At 38.1% G+C, this 24,611-nt stretch overlaps 1 protein-coding gene across 5 annotated transcripts in view; it reads right to left on the bottom strand.

Moving 5' to 3' along the window:
- RIMKLB (ribosomal modification protein rimK like family member B) overlaps positions 1–24,611 on the bottom strand; it is a 156,002-nt gene that overhangs the window by 33,408 nt on the left and 97,983 nt on the right. For 4 of the 5 annotated variants that reach the window (XM_044227381.1, XM_044227382.1, XM_044227379.1 and 1 more), the window contains exon 2: positions 14,269–14,500. In XM_044227381.1, coding sequence (XP_044083316.1) covers positions 14,269–14,443 — 175 coding nt within the window. In that variant the 5' untranslated portion in view covers positions 14,444–14,500. Of the gene's footprint in view, positions 1–14,268; positions 14,501–19,925; positions 20,039–24,611 lie in introns of those variants that run through there. The other variant, XM_044227380.1, reaches the window with a different exon arrangement.

Genomic DNA, 24,611 nt, shown 5'->3' with positions numbered 1-24,611 from the left:
TGGAAATGAAATATAAAACTGTTATTACTTTTAAATGATATAATTTTAAAAGCAAGCAATTCAAAATAATCATAAATTACTGACATAAATGAGTTACCTATCAGTATATTATTAAACTTAACCAGCAATGAAGTAGAAACAAAAAAACTTTTTTTAAAGATTTTATTTATTTATTGGACAGAGGGAGATCACAAGTAGCCAGAGAAGCAGGCAGAGAGAAAGGAGGAAGCAGGCTCCCCGCTGAGCAGAGAACCCGATTCGGGGCTTGATCCCAGGACCCTGGGATCATGACCTGAGCCGAAGGCAGAGGCTTTAACCCACTGAGCCACCCAGGTGCCCCGAAACGAAAAATTTTTACTGTTACCATTTATAATAACAACAAATTCACAGGAACAAAGTTACATCTAATAAAAGATGTGCAAGACATGTGGGAATAAAATTACAAAATATCATTAGAAACATTACAGAGAATGAGCCCAAGAGCACATGTAAACATCTGCATAATGAAGGTTCAATAGTATGAATGTGTCATTTCTTCCCAAATTGATCTACAAATTCAATAAAAAACTAATCAAAATTTCAAATGGTATTTCTGTGAAACTTGACAAGCTGATTGTAAAATTTATGAGTCGGGGTGCCTGGCTGGTACAGTTGGTTAAATGCCCGCCTCCCAGTTTCTGCTCAGATCATGATCTCAGAGTCCTGAGATCAAGCCCCACACTGGGTTCTAGACTTAGTGTGGAATCTCCTTGAGAGTCTTTCTCCCTTTGCCCCCACCCCCCGCTCATCCTCTCTCTCTCTCAAATAAATAAATAAATCTTAAAAATAAAATAAAATTTATATATAAAATAAAATTTATATATATAAAATGCAAAAGAACATGAATAACTAGATAATCTTGAAAAAAAATAGAAGACTCGCTTTACTGGATTCTTAACACTGTCGTGATTAAGCCTCTGTCAATGCTGGTGAAAAGAATCAAAATTAGGCAAAAGAGCAGAATAAATCCATCCACGTATACATACTTGATTTATTATAAAGTAACACTGGAGAGCGGGGGGAAAGGTCAGTCTCCCTTACTATAGAGTGCTGTGACAACCAAACATTGAAATGTAAAGAAAATGAAACTTTATCATTACCTATCACCATACACAAACATCAATTCTAGGTGGATTATAAATCTACATGTAAATGACAAAACCTTTAGTTAACTGTCTAAAAGCTAACACAGAGGTTATCTTCGTGACCTCAACACAGGAAAAAAAAAAATTTATGTAGGTTACGGAAAGAATCAACCATAAACAAGAGAAGTTAAAATACATTAAATTCTTTTTTTATCAAAACATCATTAAGAAGGTAAAAAGCAAGCTACAAATGATGCATTTAGAAAAGTAAAATAATCAGACAACCAACCCAACAGCAAAATGGACAAGAGATTGAACAAGCACTTCACAACTGAGGATACCCAAATGAATATATAAGAAGATAACCTTGGAGTGCCTGGGTAGCACACTCTGTTAAAGGTTGTCTTAGTTTCAGCTCAGGTCATGATCTCAGGATCATAAGATAGAGCCCTACATCTGGCTCAGACTCAGTGCAGAGTGTCCTTAAGATTCTCTCTCCCTCTGCTCACTCCTTCCCCCGCCCAAATAAATAAATGAAAACTTTAAATTAAAAAAAAAAAAGGAGATATTCAACTATTTTTTTTTTTAAGATTTCATTTATTTATTTGACAGAGAGACACAGCAAGAGAAGAAACACAAGCAGAGGGAGTGGGAGAGAAGCAAGCTTCCCACTGAGCAGAGAGCCTAATGTGGGACTCGAACCCAGGACCCTGGGATCATAACCTGAGCTGAAGGCAGGTACTTAACAACTGAGGCACCAAGGCACCCCAGATATTCAACCTTATTAGTAAGCTGGGATATAAAACCACAAAGACACTATTTCATACCCACTAAAATAGCTAGAACCGACAGATGACCATTAACAAGTTCTGATGAGTATGTGGTTTAAAGAGAAACACTTCAGGCAGTTGGGTGACTCAGTCACTTAACTGCCTACCTTAGGCTCAAGTCATGATCCCAGTACTGAGCTCACTGCTAAGCGGGGAAACTGCTTCTCCCTCTAGCCCTCCCCCATTCACAATCTCTCTATCTCAAATAAATAAAATCATTAATAATTTAAAAAATAAAAAAAGTTTTAACCACTTCTTTGGTCACTAGGAAGAAAAGGGAACTTCCTTGGTAAAGGTTATTTGCCAAAAAAAAATTTATAGTAAGTGCCAGGTTTATTTATTGGAATAAACTCAAGAGTACTCCCTTTTAAGATCAGGCAGAAGAACACTGTCATCATTTGTAGGCATTATTTGCCTAACATATTCTAGAGAACCTGGGGCACCCAGGTGGCTCAATTGGTTAATCATCTGCCTACAGCTCACGTCATGATCCCAGGGACCAGAGATTGAGCTCCACGCTGGGATCTCTGCTCAGCAGAGTCTGCTGCTCCCCTTGCTTTTTCTCTCTCTCTGTCAAATAAATACACAAAATCTTAAAAAAAAAAAAAAAAAATCCTAGAGAACCAAAACGAGGAAAAAAACAGGAAGGAGTATTTATAATATACCACTTTACATGCAGGAAAAGAGAGGAAATATGAATATATTCCAATATCACACCAACCTCATGGGATTATGGCCAGGATCAAATGAGTTGATATTTGTAACAGGCTTTGTATATTGCTATGTGAGTGTTTGTAAAAGAAATTTAATTTTATAATTTGAATTCTAAGACCTCAGACTATTGTTCTTTACCTGAGTTTAGTAACTACACTCACTACTACTCTAAGTTCTCTGGTGACTTGTCACTAGGGTACCTATCACAGAACAGTCATCAAAAATCAGATCATCCGGGACGCCTGGGTGGTGCAGTTGGTTGGACGACTGCCTTCAGCTCAGGGCGTGATCCTGGAGTCCCGGGATCGAGTCCCACATCAGGCTCCCAGCTCCATGGGGAGTCTGCTTCGCTCTCTGACCTTCTCCTCGCTCGTGCTCTCTCTCACTGTCTCTCTCTCTCAAATAAATAAAATAAAATCTTTAAAAAAAAAAAAAAAAAATCAGATCATCCAACTTCACAAGTACCACACAAGTACCTGTGTGTACAGGGCACCTGGCTGGCTCAGTCAGTACAACATGCAATTCTTGATCTGAGGGTTGTGAATTCAAGTCCCATAAGGGATATAGAGCATACTTAAAAAATAAATCAAAAATAATGTTTAAAAAGTACTCTGCATAAACAGAAGATTATCATGTTTTCCTGTTGCCAATTAATAACAGTATCATTTACTGTATACTTACTACATGTGAAATACCATGCCAGGGAATCTTATATACAGCTAAAGTAATCCCGAGTGCAATATTATAGAGTAGGCCTTTAAATTTTTATTCTACTTATTATAAAGAGAACCTACCAACAGATTTAATTTTCCAGCAAATAAATGAAACCACACAACCAATCTGACCAACTGACAAAGGTTTAATAACTAGATCAGCCAAGACAATTAAATCTAGCTAGTTCTAAAGCACAACCTCTTTATGTCACATAATTCCCTCCAACTCTAGCTGTGCTAATTCACTAAGCAGCATGATAGGTGGCAGTCTCTTTTCAGCAGGAATATACTCTAATGGTTAAGTTAGACCTATAGTCCCAGATACTAAAAAGCCTTTGAATTTTATTATTTGCCTTAAAAAAAGAATTGAGATATTTGAACTAATTTATTCCTTTAAGTTCCTCCAATTCCTTCAAAAGGCCATTCTAGTCTCCCACTTCCAAATTCCTCATACTTTTTTTTTTTTTAAGTTTTATTTCTTTATTTGACAGAGAAAGAGAGACAGCAAGAGAGGAAACACAAGCAGGAGGAGTGGGAAACACAGCAGGCTTGCCACTGAGCAGAAGCCCAATGCAGGGCTTAATCCCAGAATCCTAGGATCATGACCTGAGCCAAAGGCAGACACTTAACTGACTGAGCCACCCAGGTGCCCCCATATGCCTCATACTTCCTTAAAAATGTTTTCTGCGGCAACACCTATCATTCCCCCTAAGCTTTATCTTCAATACAACTATGGTTCTAAATAAATAAAGGTTAACTACTTAATCACCATTTTTAACACTGTGTATCATAGGTTATTAGATCACCATTCCAGAATTATCCTAATTTGATTTCTATCCTATCTATGCCAAGTAATCAATTCTCTGAAGGTCTACAATCTGCAGTACATTCTCTGGAATTAATTTCTGCATTGTTTAAGGTTATCTGATTTGTAAGGAATAAAATATCTCTAGTTAAGTTGAGCAAGAAAAAACAATTAATAGCTGGACATAGGATTGTGTTTAGAATTAAAAAGAATGATGATGGAACAAGCACAGAAAAAAGACAAGGGCCATTCTGGGAATCTAAGACCAAGAACGAACCTAGAATCTCTAGGTGCATACCAACATTATTAAATTTCAAACATTCTCCATCTATCCTTTAGTTAAACTGCTCGAATTCCAAGGGAAAAGAGGGTGACTAGGTGGCTCAGTAGGTTGAGCACCCAACTCTTATTTTGGCTGAGGTCATGATCTCTGGGTTGGGAGATCAAGCCCCACATGGGGCTCCAAGATCGCTGCAGAGTCTGCTTGAGAGTCTCTTACTCTCCCCCACTGCTCCACTCTCTTTCTCTAAAATTAAAAAAAAAAAAAAAAATCTTAAAACAAGTTGGGATATCTGGGTGGCTCAGTCCTTTAAGCATCTGCCTTTGGCTCAGGTCATGATCCCAGGGTCCTGGGACGGAGTCCCCCATGGAGCTTCTTGCTCAGCGGGGAGCCTACTTCTCCCTCTGCTTGCCAACCGTATTTGTACTCTCTCTGAGACAAATAAATAAAATCTTAAAAAAAAAAAAAAAAAAAGGCAGGGGAGGAGGGTGGAGAGGGACAAAGACTTCCAAACTACTACCTAGCTTGACTATCAAGGGGCAAGGAGGCACCATTGACTTACAGTCCCACCAAGACTGTACAACATAGTGGTGCATGGGTGGTTCAGTGGGTTAAGCCTCTGCCTTCAGCTCAGGTCATGGTCTCAGGGTCCTGGGATCGAGCCCGCTCTCTGCTCAGCAGGGAGCCTGCTTCCCCCTCTCCCTCTGCGTGCCTCTCTGCCTACTTGTGATCTCTGTAAAATAAATAAAATCTTAAAAAAAAAAAAAAAGACTGTACAACATAGAAGAGGGAATTTCTCAAAAGAAAATCCATATGGTGTTTCTACAAAAGCGGGGTGGGGGTGGGGGGTATAGATACTGAAGGCCAACAAATAAGAATGTACCACAGGCCAAGAACAGAACCAGCAACTTTATCTACATTTTATATAGTCCATACAACTTAATAGTATTTGGTAAGACAGTTTTGCTTATCTTTAATGAACATAGTTTGGGGGCACTGACCAGGGATACTCAACATCTTCATCACTATATCATCCTATATCATAACCAAGGGAATTATTTTGACATGGCATCTATAATTAAGAACCTGCTTTTTTACTTGCCAGAATATCACATCTCTTAATTTATCTCACTTCTTCTCTGTAAATTATCACTGTAACTTTTATTCATATGAACATACATTATCTATTCATACCTTAATCTATAATATTCAATATATGTAAAAAAGACATTTGCCTAAGAAAATTGATCCCTAAATCAGAAAGTTTAAAGCATTAAAAGTACAACTAATCCAACTGCTTCACTTTCCTGAACTACTTTGGAAAGGGATAGGGGATAGGCAATTGCTCTGATTTCTGACTGGTATAGGCACATTTGGTGCTGTTAGAGAAGACAAAATTTGATTCAAGTATCCACTGGAGAATTAATAAACATTCAGACCAATTTAGCATGGAGACTAAACATAATCAAAGCTCCCAACCATTTTGATAATGGGAGTAGAGGACCTGAGCTCAAAAAAGAAAAGATATTTATTCCTGACGACTGAAGACATTAAAGGTTTTTCCTTTGATACTCAACTTATTTTCTGACTTAAGGAAATACTCAACTGTAAATCTCACTGTCCAGCTGGGTTTGGAATCACAGTCCAAGTTCCTAAAAGATTAAGCAGAAAAGTGATTCAACCAGGGCCATTATTGTCTAATATTAAAATGCAAACAATCACAATGAAAAGGATACTGAAAAAGGACAGAGTAATACAAATTTTCTGGAGGACAGTCTGGCAACAGCAATTCCTCTTCCAGAACTACCTAAAACCAACACATATAGTCTCCCTCTCACTGTAACTCTGGATAATGCCTACTCATCTTTCAGGTTTTATTATTTTTAAAGACTTTTTTAAAGATTTTATTTATTTATATGACAGAGAGAGACACAGGGAGAGAGAGAACACAAGCAGGGGGAGTGGGAGAGGGAGAAGAAGGCTCTCCAAGGATCAGGGAGTCTGATGTGGGGCTCAATTCCAGGACCCTGAGACGATGAGCTGAGCCGAAGGCAGAGGCTTAACCCACTGAGACACCCAGGCACACCCATCTTTAGGTTTTAGTTTCACTTCCTTGAGAGGCCTTTTCTAATTTTTAAATTTAAATTAGATTCCATTGGGGAAACCTGGCTTAGTTGGTAGAGCATTCCACTCTTGATCTCAGGGTTGTGGGTTCATGCCCCGATATGGGTATAAAGATTACTTACAAATTAAAAAAAAATCTTAAAAATAAAGTCAGTTCCACTGGTTCCATCTGATTACTGATTCCATAGATCTCATTTTATTCCCGTATCACACTTGACTTTTCTTTTATGCCACTTAAGTGAGTAATTATTTGTCTTTTCTATAATGTCCATGTCTCCCACTTACCTTAAAGAGGGCATGAAGCAGTTAGAACAGGGCTATTTTGCTAAACTCTGTATGTCCAATACTTATCTTGGCACACAGCTGACACTCACTGATAAGCAAAAAATAATTTAGCGAACAGTATTGTTACAATTCATTTATGTGTATGTATTTAACACTAATTTATGGATGGTAAAACTATCCAATGGTCTTTGCTTTATATTTCAGTACTGTTTATGTCACTTTATAATTAATAAAAATATAAAGCTAGGGGCGCCTGGGTGGCTCAGTGGGTTAAAGCCTCTGCCTTCGGCGTGGGTCATGATCCCAGGGTCCTGGGATAGAGGCCCGCATCGGGCTCTCTGCTCAGCAGGGAGCCTGCTTCCTCCTCTCTCTCTGCCTGCCTCTCTGCCTACTTGTGATCTCTGTCTGTCAAATAAATAAATAAAATCTTTTATAAAAAATTTAAAAAAAAACCCTGCATATATGGGAAAAATTACAAAGTGGCCATGCATAACAAGGAAAGGTTTAGGGAAGTCCTGAGAAGACGTTCCATTTACAACCCAGGCTAATCTGCAGGACACAGACCATCTATAACAATAAGAAAACAAAGAACAGTAAACAAAAACCCTGGGGAAGGAGGAGAGTCTGATTTCCAGAGTTACTACATTATTAGATTCAAATGTACAATATTCAACAAAAACTAAGAAGGCATACAAAGAAACGGGAAAGTATAGCCTTTCAAAGAAACAGGTAAGTATAACTTTCAAATGAAGTAAAACAACTGTCTCAAAGATACTAAAGGAACTAAAACATGAGAAGGAAATCAAGAAAACCATGGTTAAAAAAAATGCAAAAATCAATAGACCCAAAATACAAAACAAAACAAACAAAAATCCCAACAGAGACACCAAGGAGTAATCACAGACTGAAATGGAAAGTCCATAACAGAAATGAAAAAGAATGAAAGTTAAAAAAAAATTAACTTGAGGCGCCTGGGTGGCTCAGTGGGTTAAGCCTGTGCCTTCGGCTCAGGTCATGATCCCAGGGTCCTGGGATAGAGCCCCGCATTGGGCTCTCTGTTCAGCAGGGAGCCTACTCCCCCCCCCCCACCCCATCTGCTGCTCTGCCTACTTGTGATCTCTCTCTCTCTGTCAAATAAATAAATAAAATATTTTTAAAAATAAAATAAAATCTTTTTAAAAAATCTTTAAAAATAAAGAATGCTAGAAGGCAACACAAAAGTATAAAAAAAAAAGCTCTTGGGTAAAGGTAAATATATAAATACATAAAGAATCCTAAAATACTCTAATGGTAGTGCATAAATCAGTGTTATTACTGGTATAGCATTTGAAATTAAAAGCATACAGGGTCACCTGGCTGGCTCAGTAGGAACAGCATGCAACTCTTGATCTTGGGGTCCTGAGTTCAAGCCCCATATTAGCCTAGAGCTTATTTTTAAAAATTTAAAAAGTTAAAAGCATACAAAATAACTATGCCTATAAAACTGTCAATGAATACAAAATATAAGATATAATTCGTGACATTATTAACACAATATTAGGGGAAATTCATAGGGGTAGAGTTTATATATGAATAAATTTATCACCTAAAATTAAAACCATACTATGTATTTATTATATAATCTTCACAATAATGATGAACACCTACAGAAGATACATACAGATAATTAAGGAACTAAAGCATGCCACTACAACAAATTAACAAGACACAAAGGAAGGTAACAAGAGAGGAAAAGAGACAAAATAGGTATAAGACATATAGAAAATGATAAAATGTCTTGCTTTTTCAGTAATCACATTAAAAGTAAGTATCAGAGAGGTGCCTGGGTGGCTCAGTCAGTTAAGCATTCATCTCTTAGTTTCAGCTTAGGTTGTAGTCTCACAGGTTGTGAGATGGAACCCTGTGTCCCTCTCTATACTCAGTGAGGAGTCAGTCGGCTAGAGAGTCTTTCCCTCTGCCCCTCCCCACATCTGTCTTTAAAGCAAAAACAAACAAAAGATAGAGGGAACTTAAACAATGCCTGGGCGGGGCCTGGATGGCTCAATCGGTTAAGTATCTTCCTGTGGGACCCTGGGATTGAGTGCCACATCCAGTTCCCCGCTTGTCAGGAAGTCTCCTTCTTCCTCTCCCTTCTCCCTCTGCCTGCTTCTCTGCCTATTTGTACTCCCTACCTCTCTGTCAAATAAATAAATAAAATCTTAAAAAAGAAAAAAACAATGCCCACCTATATGCTATCAACAAGAGACTCACTTGAGATGTAAGGACACTCAAAGGCTGAAAGTGAAAGGCTAAGAAAAGATACTCCATGCAAATGGTTACCAAAAGAGAGAAGTGGTCCTACTTATGAGACAAAAGAGTCTGTAAGAGAAAACCTGTCAAGAGATAATCATCATTATTATGATGAGTCAATTCACCAGGAACTTATAACAATTATAAATATACAGGCACCCATACAGCACCCCCACGTATGAAACAAACCGTGAGAAACCAAAGAGAGAAATGGACACTAACAATAAGTGAAAAATCCAAATACTCTACACTTTTAATAATGGATTGAGCAGGGACGTCTGGGTGGCTCAGTTGGTTAAGCAGCTGCCTTCAGCTCAGGTCATGATCCCAGCATCCTGGGATCGAGTCCCACATCGGGCTCCTTGCTCTGCAGGGAGCCTGCTTCTCCCTCTGACTCTGTCTGCCTGTGCTCGCTCTCGCTCGCGCTCTCTCTGACAAATAAATAAATAAAATCTTAAAAAAAAAAAAAAAGAATACAATAAAAAAAAAATAATGGATCGAGCCAACAAACAGAAAATTTAATAAGGAAACAAAGTAACTGGAAGAAACATTACATATCAAATGGACCTAACATATAAAAAATACTCCTAACAACACAATTCTCATTCTTCAAGGGCAAATGGAATTTTCTTCAGGATACATCACATCTTAAGCCACAAAATAAATCTTAACAAATTTAAGAATACTGGTATCATACCAATATCTTTTCTTGTTTCAATGGAATGAAACTAGAAATGAATTAACAAAAGGAAACTATTTACAAATATCTGGAAATTAAGAAACACACTTTTATTTTGAGGGGAATGGAGAGGAAGAGAATCTTAAGCAGGCTCCATGCCTCGTGCTGAGCCCGATGCAGTGCTTGATCTCATAAACCTAAGAATCAGGACCTCAGCTGAAACCAAGAGTTGGATACTTAACAAACTAAGCTACCCAGGAGCCCCTAAAAATAACACTCACTTAAAACAAATGAGACAAAAGAAGTCACAAGGGAAATGAGAAAATATCTTAAAACAAAAGCAAAACACAGCACACCAAAGCTTATGGTATGAGGTGAAATCAGTGTTAAGAGGCAAGTGTACGGGCGCCTGGGTGGCTCAGTGGGTTAAGCCACTGCCTTCGGCTCAGGTCATGATCTCAGGGTCCTGGGATCGAGTCCCGCATCGGGCTCTCTGCTCAGCAGGGAGCCTGCTTCCCTTCCTCTCTCTCTGCCTGCCTCTCTGCTTACTTGTGATCTCTCTCTGTCAAATGAATAAATAAAAAATATTAAAAAAAAAAGAGGCAAGTGTACAGCACTACAGATGCACATTAAAAAAAAAAATGCACAGTAGGGTGCCTGGGTGGCTCAGTGGGTTAAGTCTCTGCCTTCAGCTCAGGTAATGATCCCAGGTTCCTGGGATCAAGCCTGTCATCAGGCTTTCTGCTCAGTAGGGAGCCCGCTTCTCCCTCTCTCTCTGCCTGCCTCTCTACCTACTTCTGCCTACTTGTGATTTCTCTCTCTCTCTCTGTCAAATAAATAAATAATCTTTTTTAAAAATGTACATTAAGAAGAAAAATCTCAAATCAACAACCTAACCTTACACCATAAACAAGCAGAAAAAGAACTAAACCCACCATGAACAGAAAAAGAAAAATACAGATTAGAACAAACATCACTGAAATAGAAAAAAAATCAACACTAACTTTTGGAAAGACCAACAAATTGACAAACCTTTAGCTAGACTAAGAAAAAAGAGAGGCCTTTAGTAACAAAAATTAGAAATGAAAGGAGATATTAACAATGGACGTCACCAAAATAAGTGAGATTTATAAAAAACAACTATGAAAAATTATGCCAACAAATTGGATAACCAAGAAAAAATGGATAAATTCCTGCCAATATACAACCTAGTAAGACTGAATCATTAAAAAATTTAAAAAATCAGAACAGACATATTGAACCAGTAATCCAAAATCGCCAAACAAGGAAAAACATAGCACCAAACGTTTTCACTGGTGAATTCTACCAAACATTTAAAGAAGAAGTAACACCAACCCATCTTAACCATTCCCAAACATATGTGTCATTCTTCTTAGGTATATATGCAGGAGTGGGATGGATTCTATGGTAATTCTACATTTAACCTTTGGAGGAACTGCCAAACTTTTGCCCAAAGGGCCTACATTATTTTATATTCCCCTTAGCAATGTAGGAGGGCTCCAATTTCTCTATATTCTTGCCAATACATGTTATGCAGCCTTTGGTTTTCCAACCTTTAAAACATAATAACACCTCTCCCTCTGCCTGTTGCTCCCCTTGCTTGTGCTGTCAAATGAATAAATAAAGTCTTTAAAAAAATAAATAAATAAAACGCAGAAACATATACCCTAACCCTGTGGAAGTGGTGTTTAGTGAGCTATGTACCACACTGCCCTTTAAGCCTCTTCTCACACATACTTCAAGAGCATGGCTCCTAACACAATACAGTATCCAAATTTCTGACTCCAATCTCAACAACTGTACATGCACTTATGTTGAAAAGCTGTGAACTCTAAAAGCATGGGACAGATTTTGAATTTTATTTTTTTATTCTAGAGATAAAATGTGTATTTATATGAGAGAGAAAGAAGGCACATGTTCATGAACAGGGGCAGGGGCAGAGGGAGAGAATTTTTTTTTTTTTTAAAGATTATTTATTTGACAGACAGAGATCACAAGCAGGCAGACAGGCAGGCAGAGAGAGGGAGAGGAGGAAGCAGGCTCCCTGCAGAGCAGAGAGCCGGATGCGGGACTCGATCCCAGGGCCCTGAGATCATGACCTGAGCCAAAGGCAGCGGCTTAACCCACTGAGCCACCCAGGCGCCCAGAGGGACAGAATCTTAAGCAGACTCCCCATTAGGCACAGAATCCAAAGAGGCTGGAGCCCAGGACCTGAGATCATGACCTGAGCTGAAATTAAGATGCAGATGCTTAACCAACTGAGACACCCAGGAGGCTTAGATTCGGTATTTTAATTTATTTGATCAGGAATATCTGTCATAGGTACAGTACAGGGCAGGGGGTGCAAATCCACTCTATTTATAATTTACCAAAGTTATAACAATTTTACACTTATTTGCATGATCAATTGATTAATGTTAATCTTAGCCTGTTTCACTTTGCACACCATACCAATTAACTAGCACATAATAAATACTTTCATTATATTTATGAAAGAATGAAAGAAACAGGCTCTATCCCAGATCTCTAGACTCTGAATAACTAAGTGCTAGACCTAGGTGTATACATTAAAAAAAGAAAGCCTGACTGAAATAAAATACTGAGCATCTTTCCTGTAAAGGTAGTAACTACTTACACACTAAAGTGAAATAATCTAGAAAAAGTTCAGTTCTAAAGAAGTTATTTCTACAGCAACAATAACTTTTGATCCTAAATTAGCATGAGGATCATTTATACTAAAATGGGGAACATTCTGTTTTTCTATTAAGTCTTTGATATAAATTAATTTACATATTAAAGATCAGCTGATAAAACAGTAACTGCTGAAAGGTACTGAGAATGAATTAAATGTCAAGAGGGCAGAGTAAAGAGTAACTGCTAAGAGATTCTACCTACTTAAAATCAGGTAAGATTCTAGATCCATTAACTAATGTGTGAATGAAACTACCCTCATAGCAGATTTACATACTGAATAATATTCTCACAATAACCATCTCTCTCCACTTTACTGATGAGAAAATTAAAATACATGGTCTCATTATGATTCTAGACACAAAGCGAGTAATGTAGAATCTATTTTAAGTGTTTGTCTTATACCCTAATACTATCAGTAAACTATGAAGTATTTTCTGAAAGTTAATTAAAAATGCCATGTATATGCCACCATATAATGCTCCTTAACAGAAATGACCAACTTAGCTATAACAAGTCCTAACTCTTGGGCGCCTGGATGGCTCAGTGGGTTAAGCCTCTGCCTTCAGCTCAGGTCATGGTTTCAGGGTCCTGAGATTGAGCCCCACATTGGGCTCTCTGCTCAGCGGACAGCCTGCTTCTTCCTCTCTCTCTGCCGGCCTTTCTGCCTACTTGTGATCTCTCTGTCAAATAAATAAATAAAATCTCAAAAAAAGAAAGTCTTAACTTTCTAAAGATGTAAAGACTCCTAAGTCAGTTCTAAAGAATTTCTGTATTTCTAAGATATCTTCCCCTTATAACCCAAAATCAAACATGAAATACTAAAAATATCAGACTTCTCACCAACTGAGTCAAATCATTAGGACATTTCTCCCATCCAAGTACTAACCAGGCCCGACCCTGCTTAGCTTCCGAGATCAGACGAGATCGGGCGCGTTCAGGGTGGTATGGCCATAGACTCATTAGGACATTTCTAACCAGCAAAAAGAATAAAATTCTATTAGTATTTTATATTATATGTAAAAAATATTTTATGAAGAAAAAAGAAAGAGTCACATGTGAATTTTTTTTTTACAGTATTATTTTTTTAAGATTTTACTTATTTATTTGAGAGACAGAGATCACAAGTAGGCAGAGAAGTAGGGAGAGAAGCAGGCAGAGGGAGAGAGAGAGGAAGCACGCTTCCTGCTGAGCAGAGAGCCGGATGCGGGGCTTGACCCCAGGACCCTGGGATGATTACCTGAGCTGAAGGCAGAGGCTTTAACCCACTGAGCAACCCAGGCGCCCCTCACATGTGGAATTTGATGAATTTACTAAAAGGACTCCCATGAGGTAAATTCTCATATGAGCACTTTATAAACAAGGTCTTTAAAAATTAGAAGGCAGCAATAATGGGAAAAAAATTAGTAGATCATCTTTAATTTCTCTCCCAACTGTTTCCCACATAATAAAGCAAGAGGTTCATTACGTACTACTGTTTCCATTTCTTCCATAACATATAGTAGATTTGGGGGTGCCATAATATTGGGTGTCTCAGTCGGTTAAGAGGCTTGTGCTCTCTCTCTTAAAAAAAAAAATGCTAGATTTTAAGATTAGATGATACTTCATAATGATAAGGCTAGTAACAATTCCTTCCTCCAAACTATTCCTAAAAAATGTGGATTCAAAACATTTTAAGGAAAAATTCCATTAAACTACTTAGTACAGACTTACCCAGGTTTCCTTGCTCGATTGTCAGTACCACCTCATCCATCACCACGGCCCTAAAGTCCAATTCCTCCTCACAACATTTGGCCTTTAATGCTCGTAAAATCTCTTTTTGGGGATAGTCTTCTCTGATTCGACGATCTGTCAAAAACCACAACTTGGCTGCCACAGAGCTACACATCTTGATCTGCTTGGTCTTCCTTCTCTTGAATTATTTCCTCCTGAATGCCGATTCTTTCTATACAGAAAGACAAAATTCACAGAGTAAATGAAGAATTCTACTTAAGGAATTTCATGTTTGTGGGGCTCCCCTGTACATATGAAAATAAGTTTCACTTCCTCATATTAAAAAAAATCTATTTGGGGTACCTGGCTACTGGGCTCAAGTTGGTAGAGTGCACAACTCTTGATTCTGGTGGTCTGAGTTAGAGCCCCACATCAGGCAAAGAGATTACTTAAAAATATATATTAACAGTGTGTCTCTGGGTGGCTCAGTCGGTTAAGCATCTGCCTTTGGCCCAGGTCACAATCCAGGGTCCTGGGATGGAGTCCTACATTGGGCTCCCTGCTTAGTGGGAAGCCTACTTCCCTGCTTCTCCCTCTCTCTCTGCCCCTGCTTGTGCAATCTCTCTGCGACTGTAATCAAATAATGTTTTTATATATATATATATAAAACATTTGATTATTATTTATATCATATTATAACTTATATATATTTAATATGTATAAAATAAATAATATATATTATTAATGTATAAAATATAATTTCTATTATTTATATTATATTTATTATTTATATTACATATAAAGTATTTATATGTAAGTTAAAAAAGAAATCTGATTCTTGGCTTTCACACAAATAAATGCTGTGATTATATATTAACTATACAAATAAAAAATGAATAATGTAATATGAGGCCTTTTCCCTTTCATTCAAATAAAAAATTTTTATACCACTAGAAATATAGAAACTCACAACTTCCCATGAAACAAAATTTCTCCATCGTCCACTGGGGAAGCTACCACTGCCATTTTATAATTACAGCAGATCACTTAGTACAAGTCCCATTTTCTACATTATGTTCAATGTCATTCCCTATATTATATATTATATTTAATTATATATTAAATCCCTTGATATAAAATAAATGAGACTAATCATCAGTATATCCTGATCCTTCCCAACACAATTAACTCTCTATATATTCATATATCTGTATTTTTATGCAATTTTCTTCCCTTATTTTGTCATATTTGTTTATTTTATTACAAACATATTTATAGGAATGTTTTAAATAATGAGTTAGTAACACCTGTGTTACTAGAGAAGTATCAACACTGAAATCATTTATATAGCAACTTTAATCAAAATAAATAGTGCAAGGGGTGCCTGGGTGGCTCAGTCGTTAAAGGTCTGCCTTCTGCTCGGGTCATGATCCCAGGATCCTGGGACCCAGCCCTGCATCAGGCTTCCTGCTCTGCAGAAAGCCTGTTCTCTTTCTCCCACTCTCCCTGCTGTGTTCCCTCTCTCGCTCTGTCTGTCAAATAAATAAATAAAATCTTAAAAATAAATAAATAAATAGTTCAAGAATAAAGCAACTTAAAAAAACATTAAATGCTGGGGTCCATTCACTAAAATTTATTTTAGTCAGGGGATAGCATACTCTTACTCAAGGTTTTTATGCTTCCTTTAAATAGAACTTTTTTCAACAGACTGTTTACTAGAATACAAAAAAGGACTTTCTTCCACATTGTGCTGCTTCTCAGAATCTGCATCATGAGCAAAAGCTTGTATCACGAGTAAGACAACAGTTCAAAATTTCCCTAAAAAGCCAAAATTTTCAAATTTTACTAACAAATGTTAACAGGCGGTTTCAAACAAACAAGCAAACAAACAAAACTTTTCAAAAATAAAATTCCTGAGGCCCCTGGCTGGCTCAGAAGTACAGCATGTAACTCTTGATACCAGGATCCTGAATTCTAGCCTCACTGGGGCATAGAGCCTACTTTAAAAAAATTCCTAGTATCACACCAGATGACATGGCAAACCTAACACAGAAAAAAGAATGAGGGTAAGAACTAGAGAAAGGGGGGCGCCTGGGTGGCTCATGGGTTAAAGCCTGTGCCTTCGGCTCAGGTCATGATCCCAGGGTTCTGGGATCAAGCCCCGCATCAGGCTCTCTACTCAGCAAGGAGCCTGCTTCCTCCTCTCTCTCTGCCTGCCTCTCTGCCTACTTGTAATCTCTGTCAAATAAATTAAATAAAATCTTTAAAAAAAAAAAGAACTAGAGAAAGACCATACGGATGGCTTCCAGCACCACGACTGAAAGTGATTCCTCATGCACCATTCACATTCTCTCCAGGGTCTCAGTCAGAAGAGCCTGTTCCATAGATGTACACCGTAAGACCAGAACATCATGAGCCAGATGTAGCACCACACATACACACAGCCCCAACCCCAAACCTTAGCCTGCCATGCCTGCCACACTCACACTTGCCCCACAACCCAGGGTCTCAAGGCATCAATCACAGGAAAGCAGGGAAGGAATAAAATAACATGGGAGACACACTTAAGAGTGTGACTTGTACCTGTGGAAAAGCAAGGGGAGAGCTCTCAAATGTGGCAATGCATCAGGCCAAGACCCAAGAAATTAGCAAAGGGGATGACTGGTGCCTAGAGGCTTCTGACCCCTTGTGTTATTGTTCCTCAGCTGTGGACAAAAACATGACCTCTTTAAAAAAGAACATGCCCTCTTGAGCCTTAGTCTAGATATGAACTGAAGATGTGGTCACTGAAAAGTCTCAAAGGAAAAGCTCCACATAAGTCGCACCAGAGTACCTAATGCCTCCCCAGTTTCCCTTGAGAGAGGCATTATAAAATGACCTTAAGATATTTAGACCAAGTAGTTTTTGGACCACCCTGTCAAGGACATTTAATACTCCAAAGCCATCTTGGTGCCTTCCCTGACACTGAAGTCTTGAACATCATCTGTTCGCTGATATGACTGAATTTCACTGCATGAAACTGTACTGAATGAGTAAAGCAGTTGTGGCCCCCAACAGAACTCAGGATAGGATATTAAAGCCTCTGGCAACTGGGAAGTAGAAATGTTGGCCAATACTGGTATGTCAACTCATGGAAAATGCCCAGGCCACAACATTAACACAATATGTTATGTTCAATGATTCTATAATTGGACAAAAAAACACTCCTGGGCTGTAATCTCATGTCGTTGTGCAGCAACTCCCAACAGATGATGTACATGAGCATCATGTTTGACTTCATCCTGCAGCTCTTACACCCACGCATAATCTTCGGGTGTTTCCGCACTGGTATGCCACCATCAACTAACTGCAAGTTCAGGTTAGCCTCCCTATTTCTTTTCATTTTTTAAAAAAAAACATTTATTAGAGAAAGTGAGAGAGCACAGAGCATGAGCAGCAGCGAGGGGCAGCAGGAGATGGAGAAGACGACTCCCCACTGAGCAGAGAACCTGATATAGGGCTCAATCCCAGGATTCAAGAATCAGGAACTTAGCAAAACACAGATGTTTGACTGACTGAACCACCCAGGTGCCCCTCCTTTCATTTCTCCCAATGGAGCAGCCTGATCTCTGCAAAGCTTTCACAGGGGATACCTGCACCCCCAGATCTGGAACTGGAGAAATGCTCTGCAGAAGACTTTATGAAATATATAGACACTGTCTTGAAGAGGTCCAACATCAATGCCAATGACTACGGTTCCTCAAATCCACCTAGTGGCAGGCAAAATGGCAGCATCTGGGGATCATGACCTTGCCCTGCACTGAGATTAGCCTTCTTCATATGGAATACATTTTCTTTATCAGCTTCAAAAGATTCTTCTGTTATGTCTTGCTTTTCATGTGAAGAATCAGAGGTATGCCACACTGTATTCCAACCTCCACCAAGAAGATGATGTCCCCAGCCTGAAAAAGGCAAGTCAACTTAACAACCTCCTGCTTATTATTTACGGTTTCATTTGTACTGGCATCTTCAAGTGACACCTGTCCAATTTTTTTTTTTTTAAAGGAAATGGTTTTGATTTTTTTTTTTTTCAAGATTTTTATTTATTTATTTGACAGAGAGAAACAGCAACAAAAGGAACACAAACAGGAGGAATGGGAGAGGGAGAAGCAGGCTTCCTGCTAAGCAGGGAGCCCAAAGCCGGGCTGGACCCCAGGACCCTGAGATCATGCCCTGAGCCGAAGGCAGTAGCTTAACCGAATGAGCCACCCAGGCACCCACAATTTTTTATCCATTATAATTTTACAGTGATCTCCAAAGACCAGTTTATTGCCAGGGAAATAAAGAGCACAACTCTCTCCTCCAACCAATGGTCCACTCCTATTTGGAAAGGTACCCAGCAGTCCTTATCAGGCTGCTCTATTGGGATTCACATCTAAGAATAGCCAGGAAAACAAGAGGTAAAGACTCTCCAACCACAAAGGCAGAGGCTCTGTATTCCCCCCTCCAGCCCACTCCCATGGCCCTCCTGGTCTGGGAGGCCACCTTCCTGCGGGCCAGGTGGAGGCCAGCATCTCCTCCAACATATCTACTTTTTCTATTTATCCCATTAATGAACATCCAGGAGAAAAAAAAACTGCTAAGAAGTCAAAAGCATAATGGTAAATCTACAGTCCAGGAAACCAAAAGTACACCAATAAAATGATAGTCCTGAGTCTCAAAAATAAAAAACCTCAGATTATATTCACTACTTTAAAAGACAGTAGAGTCCCTTGTAAAAGTAAAATGGTTCCTCCCACACACACACAATATTAAGAAAAACAATGCACAAATATCAGATACCAAATAAATGCTACTGATAAACTGCTAAATCAGTTTCTTTTTTTTAACAAAGAGACATGTGACAAAGAAAATTTACATTTATATTAAACATAGTTCTCCCATGCAACTTCTGGATACACATGTAAATAAAAGTCTCTGTGATCTGTCAATAGTCTAGGCAGGGCTAATTAAATGGGAATCATAAATAAAGTGCTTCTTTCATTTTTCTCATGAGACCCCATTCCCAATGGTACTTATTCTGCTAGGAAAAAAGCACAATTATAATCTACCATGAAGCTATTGAGGCACCTCTTACTCCTAGGAACATTATTTATTCCAGATAAGACATAGCATATAAACTCAGAATCAAAAAACTTAGAATGAAAAAAAGGTTAGATAAGGAAAATATACATACTAACGTACAAATAAGAATTTACTCCATTTGGCAATTACTACAGATGTGCTTCTGATGACTTCATTTCTGTCTTGGATGGGGAATATAAGAGTTATGTCAGGCTTCCAGAGAAAAATAACAAATTTGCATATATTGAGTTTAGGCACTCCTTCAGTCTTCTTTTACGTGACCCTTCTCTCCTGACAGTTCTTTTTCTATACATAATCCCTAGGGCTTCCTTCCTGAACCCTTCTCTCCTTTCTCTGTAACTGTCATCCTCACCAGGTTTCAACTATTATTATTGAAATTTGAATATATCATAGACCTACTAAATCTTTTTCCAACCAGTTTCCAACTGAATTTGAGAGATCCTATTTCAATCTGCCTAGTGTACATTCCTAACTAAATGCCACCGACTATTCCCTCAGCTGAGCAAGTAAAAAGTTGATTTTTATTCACATACCTGCTTCAACACCTGGATTTTTCATTGTGTTAGTTCAACTGTGTCAGCGTGGCTAGACAATGATGCCCAACTGTTTGCGCTAGTCTATATGTTGCTATGAAGATATTTTGTAAATATGATTAAAGTCTGTAATAAGTTGACACTGAGTGAAGATTCCCTCTATGTTGTAGGTGGGTCTCATCCAACCAGATGAAGGTCTAAAGAGCAAAAACAAGTTCCACAAAGAAGTAACTATGCATTAAGACTATAACAGAAGTCCCTCCCTGAATTTCCAACCTACTGGCTTGCCCCATGAATTTCAGACTTGCCACAATCACACTAACCAATTCCTTAAACTTAACTTCTATTTCTTTCTTTCTCTTTCTCTCTCTCTCTCTCCCTTTCTTTCTCTCCTCGCCCACTATTAGCTCTAACAACCACCTGGACAGGAGTGAACCCTAGGAAAAGCACAGCTACCTGTTAGAACTTGAATCCCGGACAGCTGTGGGATGCCATGACCTTGGACTACCTACTACCTCTTTTGCTTATATCAGTGATATTTGGGAATTATTACAGGCCACAGAACTTTTTATTTTAAGTACCGTCATACCTTGCTCAAAAGTTTTAGGAAATTATTCCCTTAACATCAAAGTCTGCATGTCAGCATGTAGCAGTACTGTTTGTAAGAGGGTTTGTGTTACACTAACAAGATCATCTTACATTTGATCCATTTCACTTTTACATTTATTTTCACAACATCCCTGGAGAAGTATCCCTTCCTCCAAAGAAGCAAATTGTTCAAGGTCAAAAATCAGTTGTAATCTCAGATCACCTAAGAATCTAAGTACTAAATAAACAAAGTATTTGATTAAATAATATATTCAATTAATACTTGATTGCCTACTATGTACTCTAAAAATATTCTGGTAGGGGCACCTAGGTGGCTCAGTGGGTTAAAGCCTCTGCCTTCAGCTTGGGTCATGATCTCAGGGTCCTGGGATCAAGCCCTGCATCGGGCTCTCTGCTCAGCAGGGAGCCTGCTTCCTTCTCCTCTCTCTCTGCCTGCCTCTCTGCCTACTTGTGATTTCTGTCTGTCAAATAAATAAATAAAGTCTTTTTTAAAAAAAAATTCTGGTAAATGAAACAGACATAATCCTAGTCCTCATAGAGTTAAAAACTATCTGATATTAAAATGTCCACAAAAAAAGATGCTCAACATCAATAATCATTAGGAAAATGCAAATCAAAACCATGTAAGTAAAATCACACACACTGGATGGCTACTATCAAAAACCAGAAAACAAATGTTGGGGAGCATGTGGACAAACTAGAAGCCTTGCAAACTGTCAGTCGGAATGTAAAATGGTATGACAGCCATGAAAAACAGTATGGCAGTGCCTCAAAAAATTAAAAATAGAACTACCATATGATCCAGTAATTCTACTTTTGGTATATAACCAAGAGAAATGAAAGCAGAGTTTTCAAAGAGGTATCTGTACACACATGTTCACAACAGCATTACAATAACTAAAAGGTGGAAGCAACCAAAGTGTTCATCAAAAGATGAATGAGTAATACAGAATATATGTACAATGCCTTAAAAAAGAATTAAATTCCAATGGATGCTACACATGGATGAACCTGGAGGATATTATGCACTAGTATATAACTGCCAAATTCACAGAAAGTAAAATGATGGTTGCCAGGGGCTGGGATGTTGGGGGAATCGACTATTTGTATGAAGAGTTCTAGAAATGAATATGTGGACAATTGCACAAGAATGTGAATATAGTTAATACCACTAATGTGCATTCTTAAAACATGACTAAGATGGTAAATTTCGTGCTGTGTATTTAACCACAATAAAAAGAAAACTAGAGAAGAAAAAAAATGTCATAAGCAAATTAACATGCAAATTTTTACACATATTCACCTAAGAGATCAGAAAAATGTCACCTTTACTTAATTTACCTGTAGCTTTATTACTAAATTTCTCAAAGCAGTCTGTGATATACAAAACTAATTACACTTTTTAAAATAGTTTCCTCTGCATGGGGTACCTGGCCACCTCAGTTGGTGGAGCATGCCACTCTGCATCTCTGGATTGTGGGGTCTCGCCCCACGTTGAGTGTAAAGATTACTTAAAATCTTCCTTAAAAAAAGTGTCCTCTGGGGGGGGAAAAAAAGCTTTCTCTGAATGGAATTTAAATAAAATTTCTAATGATTTCAAGGCACCTGGGTGGCTCAGTGGGTTAAAGCCTCTGCCTTTTCAGCTCAGGTCATGATCCCAGAGTCCTGGGATCCAGCCCCATGCTGGGCTCTCTGCTCAGTGGGGAGCCTGCTCCCTCCCACCCCCGCAGCCTGCCTCTCTGCCTACTTGTAATCTGTCTGTCAAATAAATAAATAAACTTAAAAAATTTTTTCTGAAGATTTCACTTAATACAAGAATGTTAAATCAACCTATCTCTCTCTGGAACATCGTACAAAATCTACAAAATCTTCCTGAGATGCAGTGCACAGTGTGGCTCCCTCAGAGTTCATCATGTTTATAGGCGCCTGGCTGGCTCAGTCAGTGGAGCATGCAACTCCTGATCTCAGGGTTGTAAGTTAAGATCCCCAAATTGGGAATAGAAACTACTTAAAAACCCAAAATCTTAAAAAAAAAAAAAAAAAGTTTCATCATGCTTAACATGTTAAAAATGTTGGGTCTTCCAAATTTTTTTGCTGGACAATATACTGAAAAAATGAGTCAGGAAACTATTAATATAGTGAAACTGAACAAAGGTTTTATAGATATGGCTAACTATATGTCAAAGGAATAAGCTCAGGAAATAACAACTCAGGAAATATTTGAAGCCTGCTATTTAGACAAACCTGCATGAATTTCCAAGATGTAGTTTTCCGACAAACTATCAAAGTCTGAAATGCTGCCAAATGTGGGACAGTAGAGCAGTAAGAAAGAACTGGTGTGATCTAATATAGCAAATCCATGTTCTATTTTTGGAGACCATATTTCTATATGCCTAAGAACATGAAGCCAAGAGCTAGTATGAGAAAGGGTTAAAGCAAGTGTGGGGGGTGGTAAGGAGCTGAATAGAGTAAAAACATTAAGGGGTAGATTTGGAATTTTTTTTTAAGGTTTTATTTTAATTCCTGTTAGTTCACATAAAATATTATATTAGTTTCAGGTATACAATACAGTGATTCAACAATTGTAGAATTTTTCACAACTTGGTGATGTACTGCCACTTTTGAAAGAAAGGTAATAAAAACTATTGACAAAAATTGACAAATTGGTACACATTTTACGAGAATCTAGTAAACGCCTCCAAACACTGCTGGGAGAACAGACTGCCAGATGAAAAGAACAAGGATCAATGAAATTACATTGTGAGCTCCATGAAGACAGATTCCGTTTTATTCTGTATTATCCCCAGCAGGTAACAGAACCTTAAGTATGACAGACAAATGTTCAGGCTTAGGGGTTAGGAATTATTTTAAAGGAGTTTGTTTTTTGAATTGTAAGGCAGTATCCTCCCAGCCAAAAAAAGCTATTTCAATATTTAATACCAAGTAAATATACCCATTAGATCTAAACACAGCTGTCAAAAATTCACAGTTTATCAGGATGGCTGGATGGCTCAGTTGGTGACTCTTGGTTTCAGCTCAGGTCATGATCTCATGGGCCTTGGGATCAAGCTCCATGCTGGGCTCTGCCCTCAGCAGGGAGCCTGCCTAAAGAGTCTCTCCCTCTGCTTACCCCCTTTCTTTCTCACAAATAAATAAATCTTTTTAAAAAATTCATAATTTATGGGGCGCCTGGGTGGCTCAGTAGGTTAAAGCCTCTGCCTTCGGCTCAGGTCATGATCTCAGGGTCCCGGGATCTAGCCCCTCATTGGGCTCTCTGCTCGCGGGGAGCCTGCTTCCCCCCGCCCCTCTCTGCCTGCCTCTCTGCCTACTTGTGATCTCTGTCAAATAAATAAATAAAATCTTTTAAAAAAAAATTTAAAATTCCTAATTTATCTTTTCAGTTTCTCATAAAAAACAACGCAAACCTAATCCTACTTTCCACTGCCATTATACAATTCATCCTTAAATAATTGGCTTTGTTAACAATTAAAGTCAGAGGAGGAAAAAAAAACAAAACCTGTAATTTTAGTAAAAGGAGTAAAAAAGATATAAGCAGATGGGTTCCATGCATACCAGACTCTAAGGGAGTAGTGCTGGCTAGCTCTGTGGCTTTTGTCCTCTAAGCCAATTTTGAAAGGAAAAAAAAATTGGAAAAGAAAACATTAAAAAAAAATACCACAGCATGAGTTATCATTAAGCCAGAAACTGTTCTCTTCTGCAAACCTAGTATGTACAAAGATACATATGGTACATGAATCTAAAATACATTATGTACAGGTATTTTGAGGTAGTATATTATTATTTAATATACTAATATACTATTTAATATGCTATATTATTTAATATACTAATATTATCCTTAATATGACAAGCAGAAAAATTCCCAAGTAATGAAAGACAATTTCCTCATCATCTGTACCTAATCTCTCCTATTCAACCTCTCTTGAAACAACTGCACATCCCACAGTAGAAAACTAAATATCCTTATCACAATCTCCTCCCAGATTTTTTTAAAAATTAGATTATAATTTCCCGAGGCTCTTTTCCCATAAGCTTATGACTTAACCCCACTTGCTC

The sequence above is a fragment of the Neovison vison genome, chromosome 12, assembly GCF_020171115.1.
Source record: "Neovison vison isolate M4711 chromosome 12, ASM_NN_V1, whole genome shotgun sequence".
Classification (NCBI taxonomy): Eukaryota; Metazoa; Chordata; class Mammalia; order Carnivora; family Mustelidae; genus Neogale; species Neogale vison.
This window is presented reverse-complemented; position numbering and strand designations above follow the sequence as displayed.